Source organism: Alosa pseudoharengus, unplaced genomic scaffold (genome assembly GCF_046254945.1).
Source record: "Alosa pseudoharengus isolate Yale_2024_CS ecotype anadromous, Long Island Sound unplaced genomic scaffold, YU_APseudo_1.1 YU_APseudo_1.1_scf_14, whole genome shotgun sequence".
In the NCBI taxonomy this organism is placed as follows: Eukaryota; Metazoa; Chordata; class Actinopteri; order Clupeiformes; family Clupeidae; genus Alosa; species Alosa pseudoharengus.
In genome coordinates this window covers 19,514,077-19,534,502 of record NW_027468609.1, presented here as the reverse complement: position 1 = coordinate 19,534,502, position 20,426 = coordinate 19,514,077, and the positions used below count along the sequence as shown (strand labels likewise).

The following is a 20,426-nucleotide window of genomic DNA, read 5'->3' as shown; positions in this document are numbered from 1 at the left end:
GTGTGGTTCTAGGAATCGTGCTACTCTGCGTCACTTACGTTCGGTGGTGGTGTAACGTGCTGTGAGACGGCATAGGAAAAGAATTACAGTTTTGCGTGTTCGCAGGTTCGCTTCCCATACGAAGTATTAAGGCTACATTGTTTATCACCTTGATAATGGCATTTTTAGTTATAATCTTTGATGAAAGACATAGGGCCTATGTCTACTGCTGATAAAGGCTCATGCACATTTGGTATGCTGTTCAGCTTTGCCAGTGGGCTATATATCTGATGCAAGCCAAAGGATAATTATTCTGTAGCCTAGGCAGCTAATAATTAAGACTGCTTCATGTGTCGACGATTGTTCATGAATGTCAAATCAACTGTGTGCTACACAGATTAAATACTAGGCATACATTGAATTGAAAGCCATTGCATTTCAGATAGTTTTATTTCAAAACACTTTGGGACTTATGGGAGACAATAGCCTATTATGTTGATACTAATTTATTTTATGACCACCTACACCTAGACAATAATTTGGAGTGAATGAACTCTTTTAATCTAAGAACGTAAGCTAGGCTATAGATAGTTTTGAATATCTATATGCATATCCATAAGTTGTTTTTGAGTTTATACTATTTATTCATGCACTCGTTTTGTTCAAGCATAGACTGTAGACCTATGTGTTCAAGAGTGAAGCCAATCAAACTTGCAATTGATTTCAAAACCATTAGCATTGTTGTTTTAAATGTATGCTTTCATTATTCTCCCATTTCTGTAGGCAATCTATTTTTTTCTCTCGATGTTAAATTTGATGACTTTCGATGGAAATCCTGTAGATGGCGCTTGCCAAATCGAACAGAAATCGTCTAGTATTGTCTTAATTTTACGACATATATCCTCTTTTCGTCAATCTACTGTTTTGGTCTACTGTTCTACCTCGTGCACGAGCAGAGATGAAGCTGACTTCAACCTCGCTTGAATAAACGAGACCAAGATGCCGCTAACTTGAGTTAATGGAACGGCTTCAGCCCCAAGTGGAAGTCTACGCTAATTCAAGCCAGGCTATTTCTGTTAAGTGCCGCCTTCATTAGCGAGGTTGATGGAATATCCCCCGGCTCAACAAATCAACTTCATAATCAGCGTCGTAGTACCGATTAACACCACTAAAGATAACCAGGTTTTGTCAACCGCGGTTTAACAAAGTAACCCTGGGTTACATCTGGGTAGGTTAAGCTCCCTTCGTAGTACAGGCCCCAGGTTTGAGATGCAGCGTAAATTGCCATGGCAGCATACCTCGTTTAAAACCTATCCACCTTTCGTAGTACGGGTTAATTGGGAAGTTACGCCACACGTGATCAAGTTACTCTCGAAGTTACCCAGATAAGCCAGTAACCCCGCTTCGTAGTACAGGCCCCTGAGAGTGTCACAGACGCCTGCACAGTTGCAGTTGACAAACTTCAGAAGGTAGTCTGGTACAATGGGATCTGGTGTGACTGGTGCATAATCATGTTCTCCTTGTTTCTATCCACACTCAAGGACATCTAGTGATGGATTTTGTAGCAGTAGCCAATCTCTGGTCTGGAGATATGCCCGCAGAGAGTGCTGTTCTGCAGCTCCTGTAGTCGGAGGTAGTTTCTAAGGCTTAGAAGTTATGTTGTCCTCATGAGTTTTACATTTTGTTTTACATGTTGCTCACTGTCTACCCTCCACGTTGGACACTCTTTTTTCTCTCTCTCTCACACAGACACATTTATGCACATTGACTCTCTCACAAACACATTCACAACCACACACACACATCTACAAACACATTCACAACCACACACACACACACACACCTATGCACATTGACTCTCACAAACACATTCACAACCACACACCCACACACACACAAACACATATGTACACACTAAATAAAGTTCACACCTTCACTGACACTGTCTCTCTCTCTCTCTCACTCTCACACACACACACACACATACACGCACACATACAGACACATAATACAAAATGTCCTTTCTCACACACACCATGTTGAGACAAAACTATCTGTGATTATAGTACCAGTGTGTTACAGTACACGCAAAGTGTGTGTGAGTGTGTGTGTGAGAGAGAGAGAGCCCAATGCGGAGTTAACAAACTGAGTTAATATTTTTGTAAATATTTTATTATATCTTTTCATGGGACAACACTGAAAAATACACTTTGCTACATTGTAAAGTAGTGAGTGTACAGCTTGTTTAACAGTGTACATTTGCTGTCCCCTCAAAATAACTCAACACACAGCCATTTATGGCTAAACCGCTGGCAACAAAAGTGAGTACATCCCTAAGTGAAAATGTCCAAATTGTGCCCAAAGTGTTAATATTTTGTGTGGCCACCATTATTTTCCAGCAGTGCCTTAACCCTCTTGGCCATGGAATTCACCAGAGCTTCACAGGTTGGATGTTAGAGACCTTGCGCTCCTCTACCTTCCATTTAAGGATGCCCCACAGATGCTCAATAGGGTTTAGGTCTGAAGACATGCTTGGCCAGTCCATCACCTTTACCCTCAGCTTCTTTAGCAAGGCAGTGGTAGTCTTGGAAGTGTGTTTGGGGTCGTTATTATTTTGGAATACTGCCCTGTGGCCCAGTTTCCGAATGTTCTGCTTCACTATGTGATATGTGTATGTCACAGTACATGTTGGCTTGACTGTAGGCAAGACATATTTGTCTTTGTACTCCTCACCTGGTTCCCGCCACACACACTTGAAACCATCTGAAACAAATAAGTTTATCTTGGTCTCATCAGACCACATGGTTCCAGTTATCCATGTCCTTAGTCTGCTTGTCTTCAGCAAACTGTTTGCCAATTTGATGCAGTGTGCGGTGTATGATCTGAGCACTGACAGGCTGACCCCCACCCCTTCAACCTCTGCAGCAATGCTGGCAGTACTCATACATCTATTTTCCAAAGACAACATCTGGATATGACACTGAGCATGTGCACTTCTTTGGTCGGCCTTGGCGAGGCCTGTTCTGAGTGGAACCTGTCCTGTTACACCGCTGTATGGTCTTGGCCACCGTGCTGCAGCTCAGCTTCAGGGTGTTGGCAATCTTCTTATATCATACATGGGCAACATACGGCCCGCGGGCCACATCCAGCCCGTGGGCTTTCCCTGACCGGTCCGCGTAAGGTCCGTGAAAGAACAATAGTCAAGAGCCTAGCATAGAGATAATGCATGCAAATCAATATCGTTGTTTTTATTTTGAAAGCGACTGCTATTTGTACGCCCATACATTTGTGCGTGGATGCATACGACGTAAACACCCTCACTGATGTGCTGGTGAATAGAATTTATGCTTCTGCGTCGACACAATGCAGTTGCCTTTACGTCGGCGTAAACCTTTCAAAGTTTTGTGTCTCTTATGTCTGCGTCGCTCACCACCGCAAAGGTTGTTAGAACGAACTCCTACTGCTGCTCGTTGGCGATACGAAGTGTTCATTTCAAAACGTTACTGGCAGATAGACAGTTTACAATCGGATAACCCCGTAATTGTAACCAAAATATGTCTGAGTTTATTTGCAAAGCTTATGTTAGCGAACTAGTATGATGCTACTACCCACAGGTTGCTTGAAGCAGCCGGCTCAACACACAGAGCGAGTTCACCAATCACAGTTATGTGCATAAAGTTAAAGCAAAAACATAGCCTACATTTTTTAAATAGTTTTCTTTGTGCATGTTGATTAACTAATGACAGCCTACTATTGTCTGCTCCACATTTTCGTAGTCTAATTAGAGTTAATTTAATGATGGTAATGATTTAATGATGAAATATTGCTGAGTGTTGATGAAATGGTGGCACAGGCCTATCGGTTGTACTGACTCCTTCACATTTTCATGACCTAGCCTAATTATATAGATATTGTAGTACTTTTTTATATCAGTCTTTGAAAACTGAAAAAAATATCAATGTCAAAAAATCATTTTCGAGAATGAGGATTAAATACTGGACATAGATTAAATATTGCTGTTTTTCCTTTGTCTCCCTCACATTTTCATCTGTTCTTACGACTAGTAAACAAAACCATATGATTTACTTAATGTTATACAAGAACAGAATAGAATTGAACAGAATTGAGTTCAGACTTGAGTTCGGTATTTTGAGTCCGGCCCTCCTCAACAGTCCCAGTTTGTCATGTGGCCCCTTGGGGAAATTAGTTGCCCACCCCTGTCTTATATCCTAGCCATCTTTATGTGGAGCAACAATTATTTTTTTCAGAACCTCAGAGAGTTCTTTGCCATGAGGTGCCATGTTGAATTTCCAGTGACCAGTATGAGAGTGTGAGAGCGATAACACAACATTTAACACACCTGCTCCCCATTCACACCTGAGACCTTGTAATACTAACGAGTCACATGACACCGGGGAGGGAAAATTGGGCCCAATTTGCACATTTTCACTTTCACTTCAGGGGTGTACTCACAAGCGGTTTAGACATTAATGGCTGCTTGTTGTGTTATTTTGAGGGAACAGTAAATTTACACTGTTATACAAGCTGTACACTGACTACTTTACATTGTAGCAAAGCGTCATCTCTTCAGTGTTGTCCAATGAAAAGATATAATAAAATATTATACAAAAATGTGAGGGGTGTACTCAGTTTTGCGAAATTCTATAACTAGTGTCAAGCCTGAGACACTGCCTCCAATTACAGGAGCTGCAGCACAGCACTCTCTGCGGGTATATCTCCACTGGATGCCCTTGAGTATGGATAGAAACAAGGAAAACATGGTTATGCACCAGTCCCTACAACAGATCCCGGACTACCTTCTGAAGTTTGTCAGCTGCAACTGTGCAGGGGACTGACACTCTCAGGTGCTGCTGTTAAAAGCAAAGAGTCACGTGTATTTCTGCTAGTTGGAACTGTCATGGTAACTCTTACCAGAACATCAACCAGCCAGATTATAACAGGAGTGAGGGAGGGCAGGGGAGTTGGATGAGGTTTTTAAATTTTAAACCGATTAAGAAAGTTTTGTTTTGTAATTGTTCAATAAAACCACTTGTTATGGATTTTTATGGACTTGGATTCATTTTTACTCAAAACTAATGGCTGGGATAGATTCAGCACCCCTACAAACCCCTAGTTAGACATCTCAAAAGCTAATATTGGTAAAAAAAAAATGTTTTCATAATTTTCGCCCAGTCCCTGGGCACCCGAAACTAGATGGGCTCTCCAGGTGTTTCCCCGAGGATTTGGCCGTGGATAAATTGGGAGGTGTTACTAGACACCTATAGGAACACATAGTAAAAAAAGCTATTGGTAAGACATTTTTTAGCAGATTGGCGAAAAAAAAAGCCTAACTTTCCCTAACTATTGTGGATCTTGGTGTGCAGTAGGAATGTCTCAAAATTACGTCATCGATATAAAAGCAAAAAGGAGATTCACAAATGCAGATTCCACATACAAAGTCAAGCATATTTATTTTCAAATCTCGAAAATATATTTACAGACATGTTTATTTATATAAATTTGTTTATTTATTTGTATGTCACATTTTTATATTTGTATTTTGTATTTGGATATTTATAAATGTATATGTTTATATATCCTTTTATATATATTTAAATCATTTTGAGACAATCCTCACTCCATACCTAGCTGTTTTGCCTGCATTGCTGAGTGTCTTGGCCAAGGCACACTTGTGAAATGAATGTTCAATCTCAATGAAATGTATTTCTGGTTTAACTAGATGTACCGCATAGCGGTACAAAATATGACCGCCGCTCAGTCCTGTACAGCCGTTCCGCGAAAATAAATCACACTTCAATTTGTCTCCATATTTTACTCCATCTCCCACTCTTGAAACTTTTGTGTATGCTTGTTTGGCATGCCTGAGTGTGTGCTGCACAGAAAGTAGCCTACTGGTGCTGAAAAGTTGAATAGATTGTGGAATAGCCAAAGAAGATGTAGCATTGTTATAAAACCTTTAAAATCTCTAAACAATCACAAGTAGGGCAGTTCATCACAGTTCATCCATTGCAACTGATTGATGAAAGGTCATTTACACCTGTAGGCTACATTGTATTTGGGAAAAGCAAAAGGTATCAGCATAATGCTATTTATGTATTTATTTGTTTGTTTGTTTGTTTGTTTGTTTGTTTATGAACAAAAACATCTCTGTCAGTTCCATGCCGTTTTAAACAGCTTTAAAAAACAAAGGTCATTTTTGGATGGATGGATTTTTTGTGAATGTTTCTTCTTCTACACAAGGGCGCGGGAAGGGGGGTGCTGAGGGTGCTGCAGCACCCCCTGCTGGCAGAAGATAGATTTTTTAAAAATTATTAGGCCTATATATTTTTTTAAATAATTACTAATTCGCTGTCTGACATTATTTATATTTTTGTATGTGAAATGATGAGTCAAATAGCAAAAAAGGGTTATGGATAGGTTTGAATATAGGCTACTAAAATCGTCGGACATCCATTATTTTTGTTATTCAGCACCCCTGGTCAAAAATAGGTTCCCGCGCGCCTGCTTCTACATAAGATTTTAGTCATCTTTAGTTCATGTAATACTTAATTGTCAATGCACAAATTAAGTAACAGTAGTCTGAAACGTTATTGTTAATGCACAAATTAAGTAACAGTAGTCTGAAACGAAATGCTGTTTTACATGTAACCAGTGGTGCAAATAACTGACATGTCCAAATGGGCCTTGATGAAATGCGTCGCTAGACTGTTCATACACATTTTAACGGGCCAAAGTTGAAGAACTGTTGTCCGTTATTGTTCGTGCAAATATAGGCTGATTCATGTTCCCTTGCATTGTGTAACTGAGGTCCATGGCTAGTCTGGCTTTCACCAGACCAAGCTCAATCTTTTAAGAAATAAAAAAATAAATAGCGGGCAGATCAGGCTGGGTTCACCCCAGCCTAGTCCATGGCACCCGATATTGTTTAATTTTCCGATTGAGATATCCACGCTCTGGCTATTCTAAATGCAAAAATGCATCAGGGAGTTATGACAAAACTGTAACTAACAAACTAGATCCTAATAGAAAGCTGTTAGCTTCCCTAAGCTACAGGTAGGCTTATAAGGTAGGCCTATTTACAACATAAATTGTCAATAGGCTATGCTGGCGACACAAATAAAATCTCCTTTGGAAAGATTACGCCTTACGCCTTACAGTATCAAGCGGACTTAAACTGCCATATTGTGGCGAAAAGTTAAGGAAAGTAGCCACTTCTAAATGGGACCCACTACACAGTAGCTTAAGGTGTGTTGCTAAAGCAACCATAATGAAATGAAAGTGTCATTGTTTGGATACTTCACAAACACGTGCTTTTTAATTTCACAGACTACAACTACCAAGCTGGAATCAAAGCACATCGATTCCCCTCTCACACACCCTGCACGCACTTAAAACGAAATAAACAGGCGTCTTAGTCTCACGCATGTATAGGCAAAACTGTATCAGCAACGTTGGTAAATCTTCCATTGCACAGAATGATTTTTGTAGCACGTGCAACAAATGACAGTCGAAAGATACAATTACAGTGCTGCTATCAATTTGCTTGGTATATCCGCATTTCTAGTTTTCTACAAATGCAATCAATCAAATTGGCCTCCATCACTCAACCAACACTAATGGTAACATTACCTAGGTCCTTATTGATATTATAAGATTAACGTACCTGCAGTAAAAACCAAGCATGTCCGATAAACATCCTCAGATTTATGTCGGCTTCAAGAAGAAATGGGATTTCATGTGAACATCGTCCTATCCTTATTAGACGTTCTCTGCGGTAAAGTACAGTCCTTGTAGGAAGCATCCATTTTTTTTTTCAACCCACTTTTAACTTCCAACAAAAATACGTCTCACTGCAACGTTGCGCCATCTAGTGGACAAACGACTACTTATCGCCAATACTGGAAATGCAGCCATGATGATGGTGATGAATATTTATTATGGCTTTCTTTTAATCCTACTGAATTTGTAATTATGTATCGGCCGTTCTAATACCGATAGTATGTGGGTGCCTGTGTGTGTGTGCATGTGTATATGTGTGCACCGCCATCTACAGGCCAATGAGTGTACAGTCACTAAATGTACACATAACCTAATTTTTTTTAGACCCCCCCATGGATGAAATTCTACGAAACTTGGCATACCCCCAGAGAATGCCAGGTCAATCATACACATAACATTTGGTGCAGTTCTGAACATCTTAACTGAAGATAGGGGCGATTAAAGCAGAATAATATTGCATTTTCATTTTTTACCGGGGGGGTGCAAATCACAAATGAGTGATTATGGGTCAGGTTGATGTGGGCCCTTGAGACCAACATACCATAAAAGATTCTTCATCCTCAGTGCCACGGTTCAGGTAGTTATTTAGGAAAAACTGCTTTTTTTGCAGTTCGGGGGGCCCAGCACGGGGGTGGAGTGGCCCCCGGGGACGAAACGAAATTTTTCCGTAAAAGTCTAGTGGGGCTACATACCGACCAAATTTCATGTGCCCCGGTGGTTCGGTGTCCCGGGTATCGTTGACCAAAAATTTAGGAAGTAGATGACGGGGGAAAAAAAAAAAAAAACTTTGACAATCCCTATATGACCGCTTCGCTAGCGGCGGTCATAATAAAAAAAGACTAAAATGTGACATATAGGAGATATTTAAAGCACATTTAGCTTAGGGATTTATAAGGGCTTATTGCAGGTATTTAGCAGCACTTTTGGATGTGCTCATTTGGCTCACCAACAGCTGGTTAAAAAAGGAGTGGCATTTTCAAAAAGTGAAAGGAAGAAATTATTACACTGAGATGTCAACATCATCAGTGTAATTAAAACCTGCAAGAGCACTGAACTGTGTGTTTGATCCACTAGGGGGCAGTCACCTCAATAAAGTAGGCTAACCTGCTTCTCTCTGAAAACCAACATTTTAATTTGTTCCCTGTCATGTAAGTATTATTTTGTATTTGTATGTCGCTTAGGACAAATATACTTAAAAATATATACTTAAAAAAACAAAACAAATATATACTTAAAATAAATATATATATATACTTAATACTATAAAAAAAATTAGGGCAGCCGTGGCCTACTGGTTAGCGCTTCGGACTAGCGCTAACCGGAGGGTTGCCAGTTCGAACCCCGACCAGTAGGCACGGCTGAAATGCCCTTGAGCAAGGCACCTAACCCCTCACTGCTCCCCCAGCGCTGCTGTTGTTGCAGGCAGCTCACTGTGCCGAGATTAGTGTGTGCTTCACCTCACTGTGTGTTCACTGTGTGCTGAGTGTGTTTCACTAATTCACGGATTGGGATAAACGCAGAGACTGAATTTCCCTCACAGGATCAAAAGAGTATATATACTTATACTTATACAAAAGTGTATCCATAACCATAACCAAAAGCAGCTTTACTTTTGCAATATCTCTAAGATCCAACATTGCTCACTTGTTTATTAAAATTCACTGAGCTGCCCATAAAAACACCAATATTTTTAACCGTCATTGTGCAAATAAGCAGACAAAAACCAAGGGAAGGGCTGATACTGGAGGTGGCAGGTCCAAAAAACTATCAGTTTTCTTATCATTCAACTCACTTATTCCTTCACTTCTGCCTACTGAGGCCAGTCCTTGAGAACACCCCGCTCCTGCATCCCCTTCTATATCTGTTCGAAAGACACACAAGCACACACTGACAACACAGATTCACTACATTCAGTTTTTAGGTATGTCCTTCCTTGGAACTGACCAGCTGACTATTACTTACAAAACACCTGCAGACCTCTTCTCCTTTTGAAACACAGAGCAAGATTCACTACTGGCAGAGGGCGCTATTGTGCCATGCATTTTATCCCATGCTTGATTTATGGTTAACCCATTGTAGGCCACGCTATCTGTTGCTGGCTGCTTGCTGTTCTTGGATCAGCTCACACATCCACCTTTCAAGTAGGAAAGGTGTGTTGAATTTGCATTGTAAATGAGTCTTTGTGATGGGGAAACATGGTTTTTCCCCATAAGGAGTAACCACAAAGCTTCCTTGTGGTGGACACACACGCACGCACACACGCACACAAACACACACACACACAAACACACAAACACACACACACACACACACACACACACACACACACACACACACACACACACACACACACACACATTTTACTTGTGGGTAACCCTTATACAGATACAAAGATTGACCATTAACTGCCTGCATAAATTATGAATGCTGGCAAAATAGACATGATGTCACATTCCATCATCATCATCATCATCATCATTTATATAGTATTAGAGATTGGGTCTTTAAAACACTATCTGAGAACAGGGCAGTTAGCCTACTCTGGACATATTCGCGATATTCTCAGTGCATTCATTGTGTGATTAATGACTCATTTCAAAGAATGAGAATATAAAATGTATTTGTAGACTACCTTAAAAATGCACTCCACTTTCTCTCAATGTAGGCTAATTTCTCCGCTGTAATAAGCAGCTTATTTTCTCCTAGTAACCTGACCTCCTGGCTGCTTTGCATACTCCTCCCCTCTTTCCTCACAAACACGCTGCGTTCCTCCTCCTTCTCCAAAAGCGCTCATTCAGAGACAGACGAACACAAACGCACCAGCTGCGCCGTCAGATGTCTCGCACACGACGCTCCTACAGCCGACTGACACGATCGTGGTCATCTAATCCAAATCATTTTTTACAAGGCTGCTGAAAACGTTGCAGAGAACGCATTTAGATATTACAGTAACATTTCTTGGACTTGTTTGATCGTTAAAGGATTGCCCCTGCTGAACTGGCTCAGGAATAACACGCCTTCTTCACGGCATCGAAGTCACCCATAAGTGGACAACCCCGCGATCCCCGTGGCTCTTCACGGAGCGGCATGTAAGAGGGTTAACGCGAACAGGATTGAACTCCTACTTTCCCACAAAGAGGTAAACAACCGTGATGTTATTCGGTTAATTTCTCCTTTGGCAGTTCTCGCCGTTGACTTGTTGACATAGCCTGAGAAATGCTTGCTTAAACCCTCCTAATCCAGCTGCTAGACTACTACCTTTCGTGCAGCTGTCATTTTGGTAAGATGTTATCTGTCTAGATTAATTACATGATACATTACAAACTGTCCTCGTAGCCGTCAAAGAAGTGCAATAATTGTGTAAACGCATTTTGTGGGTATAAAGAAATACTTGAAATTGAAAAAGGTGCAACCCATTGACTATTGCAAGGTAACGTTACAGGTGCATATCGCATCAACCAGTCTTGGTCTGCGGACAGAATTCATTGTTGCCTAAATAATTCATTTACAACTCATTAAATATATTAAAATCATGGGCTAGACATATAAGGGTATTTTGCCGTGCGCAACCTATAGGAAGTCTATAATCTCCATCACATACTTAGTTATAGACTTTGAAAGCCAATTGCTCTACGTACTTTATTCAACAATAGCTCATAGGATATTTCTCCACATGAAAAATTCGACACATTGTGTCCTTCACAGCTGTGACCATTTAAAACAGATTAAGGGTCAGGATGAGGCGCGATAAATCTACCTTGCTGATGTGTCCATAATGTGTTTAGGTCGGCACTGGAGTACATTTTAGCCCGGCTAAGCATTTGTCGAAACACAATTAAAGCGTCCCGGGAGGGACGGCGACAGCCGGCGGTGACCGAGCGCCTTGTATCGCTTACATGGAAATTAGCGCTGATTGGATTTGAATGCACGGCCATACAGCCTACCAGATGGTAGCCGGTGACATTGAGACGTAGCGTTGACACGCGGCCCCCGGAGTCATTTTAACACTGGATATTTTTCAGCCATCACTGTATGCACAGAGCATAGGCCTATATGCTGTTGACTTTAAAGAGTTCTTTTCCCACACTCGCTCCCTGAAACGCTTATAGCCTACTTTCCTGTAGTTCACTTTCCTCCACTGCGCACCTGGTAATGATTAGACAACAGTGCATTCCGGGCGCCAAGACATCAGAGAGACGTGTGTGTGTGTGTGTGTGTGTGTGTGTGCAGAATGACATCATTCTGTATGATGTGCCCACTTTTCTCAGACCCGTGGGATTGATGTTTGTGAGCATGACCGATGCAGATGTTATCAGGGCATCTTGGGGGCAGAGTGAGTGAGCCTGCCCGTTGAACTGGAGAAGGCAAAGCGCCCCGGCGCTCTTTCATCCGATCGTTTCTGATAGCAGATGCTCCAGCTGATCTCCGTCTGTTTCGGATCATATCTAGTTCAAAGGCAGTCGCTATAAGCGGACTTCCTTTACTCGGGCTGAGGAAAAGACAAGTCTGAACTTTACCACAGACCGAAACCACCGAGTTGACGCGCGCACATCGGCACAGCTGTGCCCACTGTTCTGTGAGCATCACTTTTTACAAAGTTCCCCTCCCTCTCTCTCTCTCTCTCCCCGCAGGATTCAATGAAAATGTCTGTTGGCGTACATGAGAACCGCAAATCGCGGGCAAGCACGGGGTCCATGAACATCTACCTGTTCCACAAGTCGTCCTACGCCGACAGCGTGCTCATGCACCTGAACGCGCTCAGGCAACAGCGGCTCTTCACGGACGTGATGCTCCACGCGGGCAACCGCTCGTTCCCGTGCCACCGCGCTGTGCTGGCTGCGTGCAGCCGGTATTTCGAGGCCATGTTCAGCGGCGGGCTACGGGAGAGTCAAGCCAGCGAAGTGGATTTCCGCGACTCTATCCACCCTGAGGTAGGCCTACTAACCACTCACATTAGAGTATAATAATACCGGCAATACTCTTGCAGTTACATGTGCCTATAGGCCTAATTGAAATACATTTTGTTTCAATATTTCAATATTTTGCACATCATCACAATTTTGATTAGGTTGCCTAATACATTTCAGTTATTGCATGGCAAGGACAAAAACAAATTCAGTACACAGATCTTGTTATCTTACCTGTTTCATCTGTGGCTTTGTGTGTGTGTGGTGCATGCATGTGTGTGTGTGTGTGCATGTGTTTGTGTGTGTTTGTCTTCGTTTGCCTTCATCAGGTGTTGGAGCTGTTGCTGGACTACGCCTACTCGTCCCGCGTGGTCATCAACGAGGAGAACGCCGAGTCGCTGCTGGAGGCGGGCGACATGCTGGAGTTCCAGGACATCCGCGACGCCTGCGCCGAGTTCCTGGAGAAGAACCTGCACCCGACCAACTGCCTGGGCATGCTGCTGCTGTCGGACGCGCACCAGTGCCAGCAGCTCTCGCAGCTGTCCTGGGCCATGTGTCTCAGCAACTTCCCCGCCATCAGCAAGAGCGAGGACTTCCTGCAGCTGCCCAAGGACATGCTGGTCCAGTTGCTGGCCCACGAGGAACTGGAGACGGAGGACGAGCGGCTGGTCTACGAGTCGGCCCTCAACTGGGTCAACTACGACCTGGAGCGCCGCCACTGCCACCTGCCCGAGCTGCTACGCACGGTCCGCCTGGCGCTGCTGCCGGCCATCTTCCTGATGGAGAACGTGTCCACCGAGGAGTTGATCAACGCGCAGGCCAAGAGCAAGGAGCTGGTGGACGAGGCCATCCGCTGCAAGCTGCGCATCCTGCAGAACGACGGCGTGGTCAACAGCCCGTGCGCGCGGCCACGCAAGACCAGCCACACGCTCTTCCTGCTGGGCGGGCCCACCTTCATGTGCGACAAGCTCTACCTGGTGGACCAGAAGGCCAAGGAGATCATCCCCAAGGCGGACATCCCCAGCCCACGCAAGGAGTTCAGCGCGTGCGCCATTGGCTGCAAGGTGTATGTGACGGGCGGCCGCGGCTCGGAGAACGGCGTGTCCAAGGACGTGTGGGTGTACGACACGCTCCACGAGGAGTGGTTCAAGGCGCCGCCCATGCTGATCGCGCGCTTCGGCCATGGCTCGGCCGAGCTGCGCCACTGCCTGTACGTGGTGGGCGGCCACACGGCGGCCACGGGCTGCCTCCCGGCCTCGCCGTCCGTCTCGCTCAAGCAAGTGGAGCAGTTTGACCCGGCCGCCAACCGCTGGAGCATGGTGGCTCCGCTGCGCGAGGGGGTCAGCAACGCGGCCGTGGTCAGCGTCAAGCTCAAGCTCTTCGCCTTCGGAGGCACCAGCGTGGCCCACGACAAGCTGCCCAAGGTCCAGTGCTACGACCCGGCGGAGAACCGCTGGACGGTCCCGGCCTCGTGCCCGCAGCCGTGGCGCTACACGGCCGCCGCCGTCCTGGGCAACCAGATCTTCGTGATGGGCGGCGACACGGAGTTCTCGGCCTGCTCCGCGTACAAGTTCAGCAGTGACAACTACCAGTGGACGAAAGTGGGCGATGTCACGGCCAAGCGGATGAGCTGCCAGGCCGTCGCCTCGGGCAACAAGCTCTACGTGGTGGGCGGCTACTTTGGCGCGCAGCGCTGCAAGACGCTGGATTGCTACGACCCTACGCTGGACGCCTGGAACTCCATCACCACCGTGCCCTACTCCCTCATCCCCACCGCCTTCGTCAGCACCTGGAAGCACCTCCCGGCCTGAGAAACGGCATGCTGGGATTGAAAACAAACGCGCCTTTCTTGCCACCTCGACACCTTTCTTCCCATGAGGTACGTGCTGCTGTTTAAATGAAGTGCAGTTACACACAAGCTGACGTTTGCCGTGTTTCCATCGTTTGCAGGATAGAATACCACAGTTTGAAAAACACTAACCATTTGTTTAGCATGAGTTGCTGTTTCCCACAAGGAAACTATTGCTTTGTTTCCAGAGTTTCCAGAGAGTTCCCTGATTGGAAAGCTTTGTCCATCTGTAGTCCTTCCAAAATGGCAGTTTTATTAAATGTGATATGGATTTCATTTTTACTGGCCTGGCCTTATACAACAGACAGGGAGAGTTTGATGTTGCTAATGCCTGGAGTCCAACCTGCATAGGGTTGTGACCCTGTTAACTCATATCTCCTAATGAGACTTTGGCTTGGCTTAATTTCCATGAAATTGGATTTAGGAGTGTTTTGTGCCAGAACATACTCATGCTCTCTCTCTCTCTCTATCACACACACACACACACACACACACACACACACACACACACACACACACACACAAACACTAATAAGCTGCAATCAGGCAGCAGCATGTTGATAGGCTACTATTGATTTGGCCCGTTTTCAGAAATGACCTGACCTGTTGTTTATGTGAGTGAGGAGGAAATGATAGTGTGTGTGTGTGGGAGAGGAGGTGGAAGTGTGTGTGTGTGTGTGCGTGAGGAGGAGGTACTGTAGTGTGTGTGTCGTTTTTGTCCTGTTTGGGCAGGCGGACAGTGCTGCTTTGAAATATGTTTGTGGACCCGCTCAAGCAGATGGTCATTTGGCCTTCCTCCCTGTTATCGTTCTGTTTCCGAGGACAAAGAGCCTTATTTAATCACATCCAAACGGAGTATTGATGGGGTAATTAGATCGGGCTATGATTCAGAGATGACCAGCCACATGCCGCGGATACTGACCACATGCTTCTGATGGGGGCTTGTTTATTCAGTCGGAAAATCACGCTCTTATTTATTTATTTGTTTATTTATTTTCCAGATAGCACTGCCCTGGTTCACCTCTGGCAGGTCTCGATAGGCACGTGGTTAGAAATATGAGTGAAGCAGCGGTATGAAGGGATAGAATGTTTTTTGTGTTTGTTTCGTTCTGTGTGTGTGTGTGTGTGTGTGTGTGAAATATAGATATAATCACCTGTTTATTTGTGTGGTAGTATGTTATCTTACCAGTTTCATCACCCAGATAACCTGCTCTGATCTGACCCTATCTAACCTGATCTATCAGGACAGAATGACCATGGCGAGGTTTGTTTGTTTGTTTTTATTTAGATCCCCATTAGCTTTTGCAAAGCAGCAGCTATTCTTTCTGGGGTCTATCATCAATGTGACAAATAATATTGAAATACACAGATGACAATGGACATGACACACATTACATGGATACAATAACATAAAAGAACACACAGACAATACATTGGGCAGCCGTGGCCTACTGGTTAGCACTGTAACCGGAGGGTTGCCGGTTCGAACCCCGACCAGTAGGCACGGCTGAAGTGCACTTGAGCAAGGCACCTAACCCCTCACTGCTCACCGAGCGCTGCTGTTGATGCAGGCAGCTCACTGCGCCGGGATTAGTGTGTGCTTCACCTCACTGTGTGTACACTGTGTGCTGTGTGTGTTTCACTAATTCATGGATTGGGATAAATGCAGAGACCAAATTTCCCTCACGGGATCAAAAGAGTATATACTTACTTATACATTACATTTTACATAAAACATGGTTAACATCACTAGACAGATACAAAACAAAAAGCAAAAAAAAAAGGGACAACAAACACAAACAGACATAACAGCAGCATCAATTAAAGGTAACATTTAGATAATGACTTTTAAGTTGTTTTTTAAAGCTATGAATATTTAATTGAGTAATAGGATAAGGGAGTGAGTTCCATTGCTCTATATATAACTGTACGTTGAATCATTGACTTAGATCTTGGTAAGGTGAAACAACCTCCAACTGCATGCCTTGTTGAATAATTATGTGCCACTGAACTGAAGGACATATTTCTATAAATAATAAAAGGTGATTTTGTTATTATGACATTTTTAATAAAAACCATCAATAAAGACAAAAATCTACTTTTTACATCTAACCAACCTAAAGAGTCATGCATCTTAATAACATTAGTTCTTCTTCCACAAGAAAGAGCTAATCTTGCTGCTTTATTCTGGACCAATTGCAATTTACTTATATTGCTCAATGGAGTAGAGGACCAAACTATAGAACAGTAGTCTAAATTTGACAACACCAAAGCCTGTATAACTTGCTTAACAAGTTGGTGTGTTAAATATTTAGCACATCTTTTAATCTTTCCCATTTTAGTCACAACCTTTTGTATATGTTTATCCCATGATAATTTATTGTCAATGATGAAAAGTTTTACTTCTTCTAGTTGCATTATGACTGTTTTATTTATTGTGAGACTAAGCTTTGGTTTTGAACTTAAAGAATGATTTGTACCAATTACTATACAGTTTGTTTTAGACACATTCAAAATCAGTTTATTGTTATTGATCCAGTCTACCACCTTAGTCATCTCACTGGCTAAATTTGCATTTAAATCATCTACTGTTGCTGCGGCTAAATATATAGTGCAGTCATCGGCATACATTGAGATATGAGCTTTGTTTAATACCAGTGGAAAGTCATTAGTAAATATGGAATAGAGGAGTGGCCCCAGGCAACTACCCTGAGGCACACCATGTTTCACATTTATGATGTCAGAATAGCTTCCATTGAAGTACACCATTTGCTTTATATTACTTAAATAGCTATTGATCCAGAACAAAGCCGACTGAGTGAAGCCATAACATTTAAATTTTTCTAATATAAGTTCATGATTAAGAATGTCAAACGCTGCTGAGAAATCTAAAGGTCATTCCAGTTCACTGATATCTAACCATCGGCCGCTGTAGAAAGTATAGATGTTGCTCATGCCTCTTCCAGTTCCTAAGCAGCTGACAATCTGGCATTAAAGCCACACCTCCTACAGTCTTCAGCCAGCCATTTGGGATGTGTGTGTGTGTGTGTGTGTGTGTGTGCCAGGGTGTATGCAGCCAGCACACTGCACATTCACAGGCCACCACACAGTCTCACTCCCATCCATCCCCTCCAGCTGTCATCTGACCAGTGGTGCCAGCCAGACATGTGTGTGTGTGTGTGTGTGTGTGTGTGTGTGTGTGTGTGTGTGTGTGTGTGTGTGTGTGTGTGTGTGTGTGTGTGTGTGTGTGTGTGTGTGTGTGTGTTATGTCTACTCTGGATAATACTGTCTACAGCACAGAGGGTTGGGGGGAAAGTAAAGTGTTTGTTATCATGATTGTTTTTCACAGAGAATTCTCCCTCTTTCTATGGCTTGCTCCTCCTGTGTGTGTGTGTGTGTGTGTTTGCTATTGAGAAAAGTGTGCATATCTTAGAAGAAAGGACATATAAGGCGTCTTGGGGAGAGCTGAGTTATGAACGTGCGCGGGGTGAATGGCTGCACAGGGGGTAATTAAGGAAGAATAGAGCGCATTTATTGCCCCTCAGGGGGAAATTTGTGTGAGGGTGGGAGAGAGAGAGGGAAATTAGAGATGTGCCGCACCAACAGGAAGCAAGTCAGTTTCTGCCTCTTGCTCTTACTGTGTGTTTGTGTGTGTGTGTGTGTGTGCATGTTTGTGTGTTTGTGTGAATGACATTGAGGTGTAAATACATGGAAGGTAGCAGGCGTTGAAACACACAGCTGTTCAATCTCTGCACATCTGACCACATTGAAAAAGACAGAGAGAATGAATGAGGTGAATGAACGATAGAAAAGAACGGTAGAACAAGAAGTGGGCGAGGGAATGATAGAATAGAAAAGAAATGCGAGTTGCATATACACACATACATACATATAACACACGTGCACACAGACAAACACACACACACACACACACACACACACACACACACACACACACACACACACACACACACACACATACCACACACACGCCTTTATTTGACAGAGCATGAGTGTGTAAAGGGAAAAAAAAGAGAATAAAGATAAAGACCCAAGTCACCCCTGGCCCCCCGGTGAGCTAGCTGGTCACGCTGTGCTCTGATTGGTCAGCATCTCCTGGGCGCCACTGGCACGATGAGGCTGGAATGCAGCCCACCCGCATGTAGAGGGCAATAAATCTACACACACACACACACACACACACACACACACACACACACACACACACACTGCCTCATGTTTCTCTGTCCCTATGCATTTAAACAACAAACAACCATTGAAGTGGACTTAGTGCCCCCCCCCCCCCCCCCACACACACACACACACTCTCTCTTCTGCTGGGAGAAAAGAGGAGGATTAGAAGAGAGAAAGAGAGAGAGAAGAGGAGAATGAGAGAAGACAGGAAGACAGAGGAAGACAAAAACAAACTCTTGAGTCCATTTCCTCCTCTCCTACTATCTGTCTTTCCTTCTCCTCTCCCTCTCTCCTCCTCTCCCTCTCCTCCTCTCCCTCTCTCCTCCTCTCCCTCTCTACCTCCCTCTCTCCTCCTCCCTCTCTCCTCTCCCTCTCTCCTCCTCTCCCTCTCTTCCTCCCTCTCTCCTCTTCTCCCTCTCTCCTCCTCTCCCTCTCTTCCTCCCTCTCCACCTCCCTCTCTCCACCACTGTCTTTCTCCTCCACCCCTCCCCCTCTCTCCTTCCCTCGGGAACTTGTGTTCTCACAACAGTTTAGCCTGTTCATCCTTCACACACACACACACACACACACACACACACACACACACACACACACACGCCACAAATCACTCCGCACCAAACACTCTTCTTGTCTGTCCTCTCCTGCTTTGTCTAATGGTGTTTGTCTTTTAGACACACATGTGAACACACACACACACACACACACACACACACACACACACACACACACACACACACACACACACACACACACACACATACAAACACATTATTTACTCTCTCACACGCACACCACTTGGATACAGACACTCTTCTCCCTTTCACCTTGTTTTGTGGCCTGAGGAAGACAGCAGATATCCTCCTGGTATTCACACCATTTCATCACAAGACAAGACAGATGCGCATGCCCCACCCCCCCACCCCCAAACACACACACACACACACACACACACAGACTGAAAGCATGAAGATCTCTTCTCATGTCTAAAGAGAGAGGGGGAGAGGGGGAGAATAAAAGACAAGCGTAAGCAAAAGAGAGAGAAAAAGAGAGGGAGTACAGGAATGTGTGTGGGGAGGGGAAGTGCTCATTAGCCTTAGCAAGGCTCCATTCACAGAAAGAGAGATAGAGAGATGGAGAGAGGGAGTGAAAGGCTTTCTAGAAGGATTATGCTTTGTGTGAAAGCCAGTCCGCGTGGAACCTTGCTGTCCGAGGCCAGCGCACTCCGGGGGGGAAGCGGGAGGTGGGCGGACACATCCTTTGTTTCTTTCCCTCTGTCTCCTCTCATCTCCTGTTTTTTTGTTTTCTTCTCTCTCGCTCCTTTCTGCCGTCTTGTTTTCTTTCCCCCCCTTTCCTCTCTGTATCTTTCGTTCTCTCGCCCTCATTCCATTCCTCCTGTTATCAGTCCAGCGGCTTATGAGTCCAGCCCTCCTGTGGCCTTGGGGCGGACACGGCCTTTAGAGTCCTCTCAGCCCTGACCAGAGAGAGATAGAGAGAGAGGGAGAGAGATGGAAGAAGAGAGATGGAGGGAGAGGAGATATGGAGAGAAAGAGAGAGAGGAGATGGAGAGTGAGGGAGAAAGGGAGAGATAAAGAGAGGGAGAAAGGCAGAGAGAGACATGGAGGAAAAGAGGAGAGAGAGGAAGGGAGAGATAAATAATGTGAGGGTGAGGATAAACATGGGAGACAGGAGAAGTAGAA

General features: G+C 44.2%; 1 protein-coding gene across 1 annotated transcript in view; it reads left to right on the top strand.

Annotated features, from left to right (window-relative positions):
• The first annotated feature begins 10,588 nt into the window (after positions 1 to 10,588).
• enc1 (ectodermal-neural cortex 1) overlaps positions 10,589 to 20,426 on the top strand; it is a 15,419-nt gene continuing 5,581 nt past the window's right edge. Inside the window, exons 1-3 of the mRNA XM_076284064.1 lie at positions 10,589 to 10,918; positions 12,411 to 12,710; positions 13,016 to 14,565. Of these exons, the coding sequence (XP_076140179.1) occupies positions 12,417 to 12,710; positions 13,016 to 14,497 (1,776 nt within the window). The 5' untranslated portion in view covers positions 10,589 to 10,918; positions 12,411 to 12,416 and the 3' untranslated portion in view covers positions 14,498 to 14,565. The remainder of the gene's footprint in view (positions 10,919 to 12,410; positions 12,711 to 13,015; positions 14,566 to 20,426) is intronic.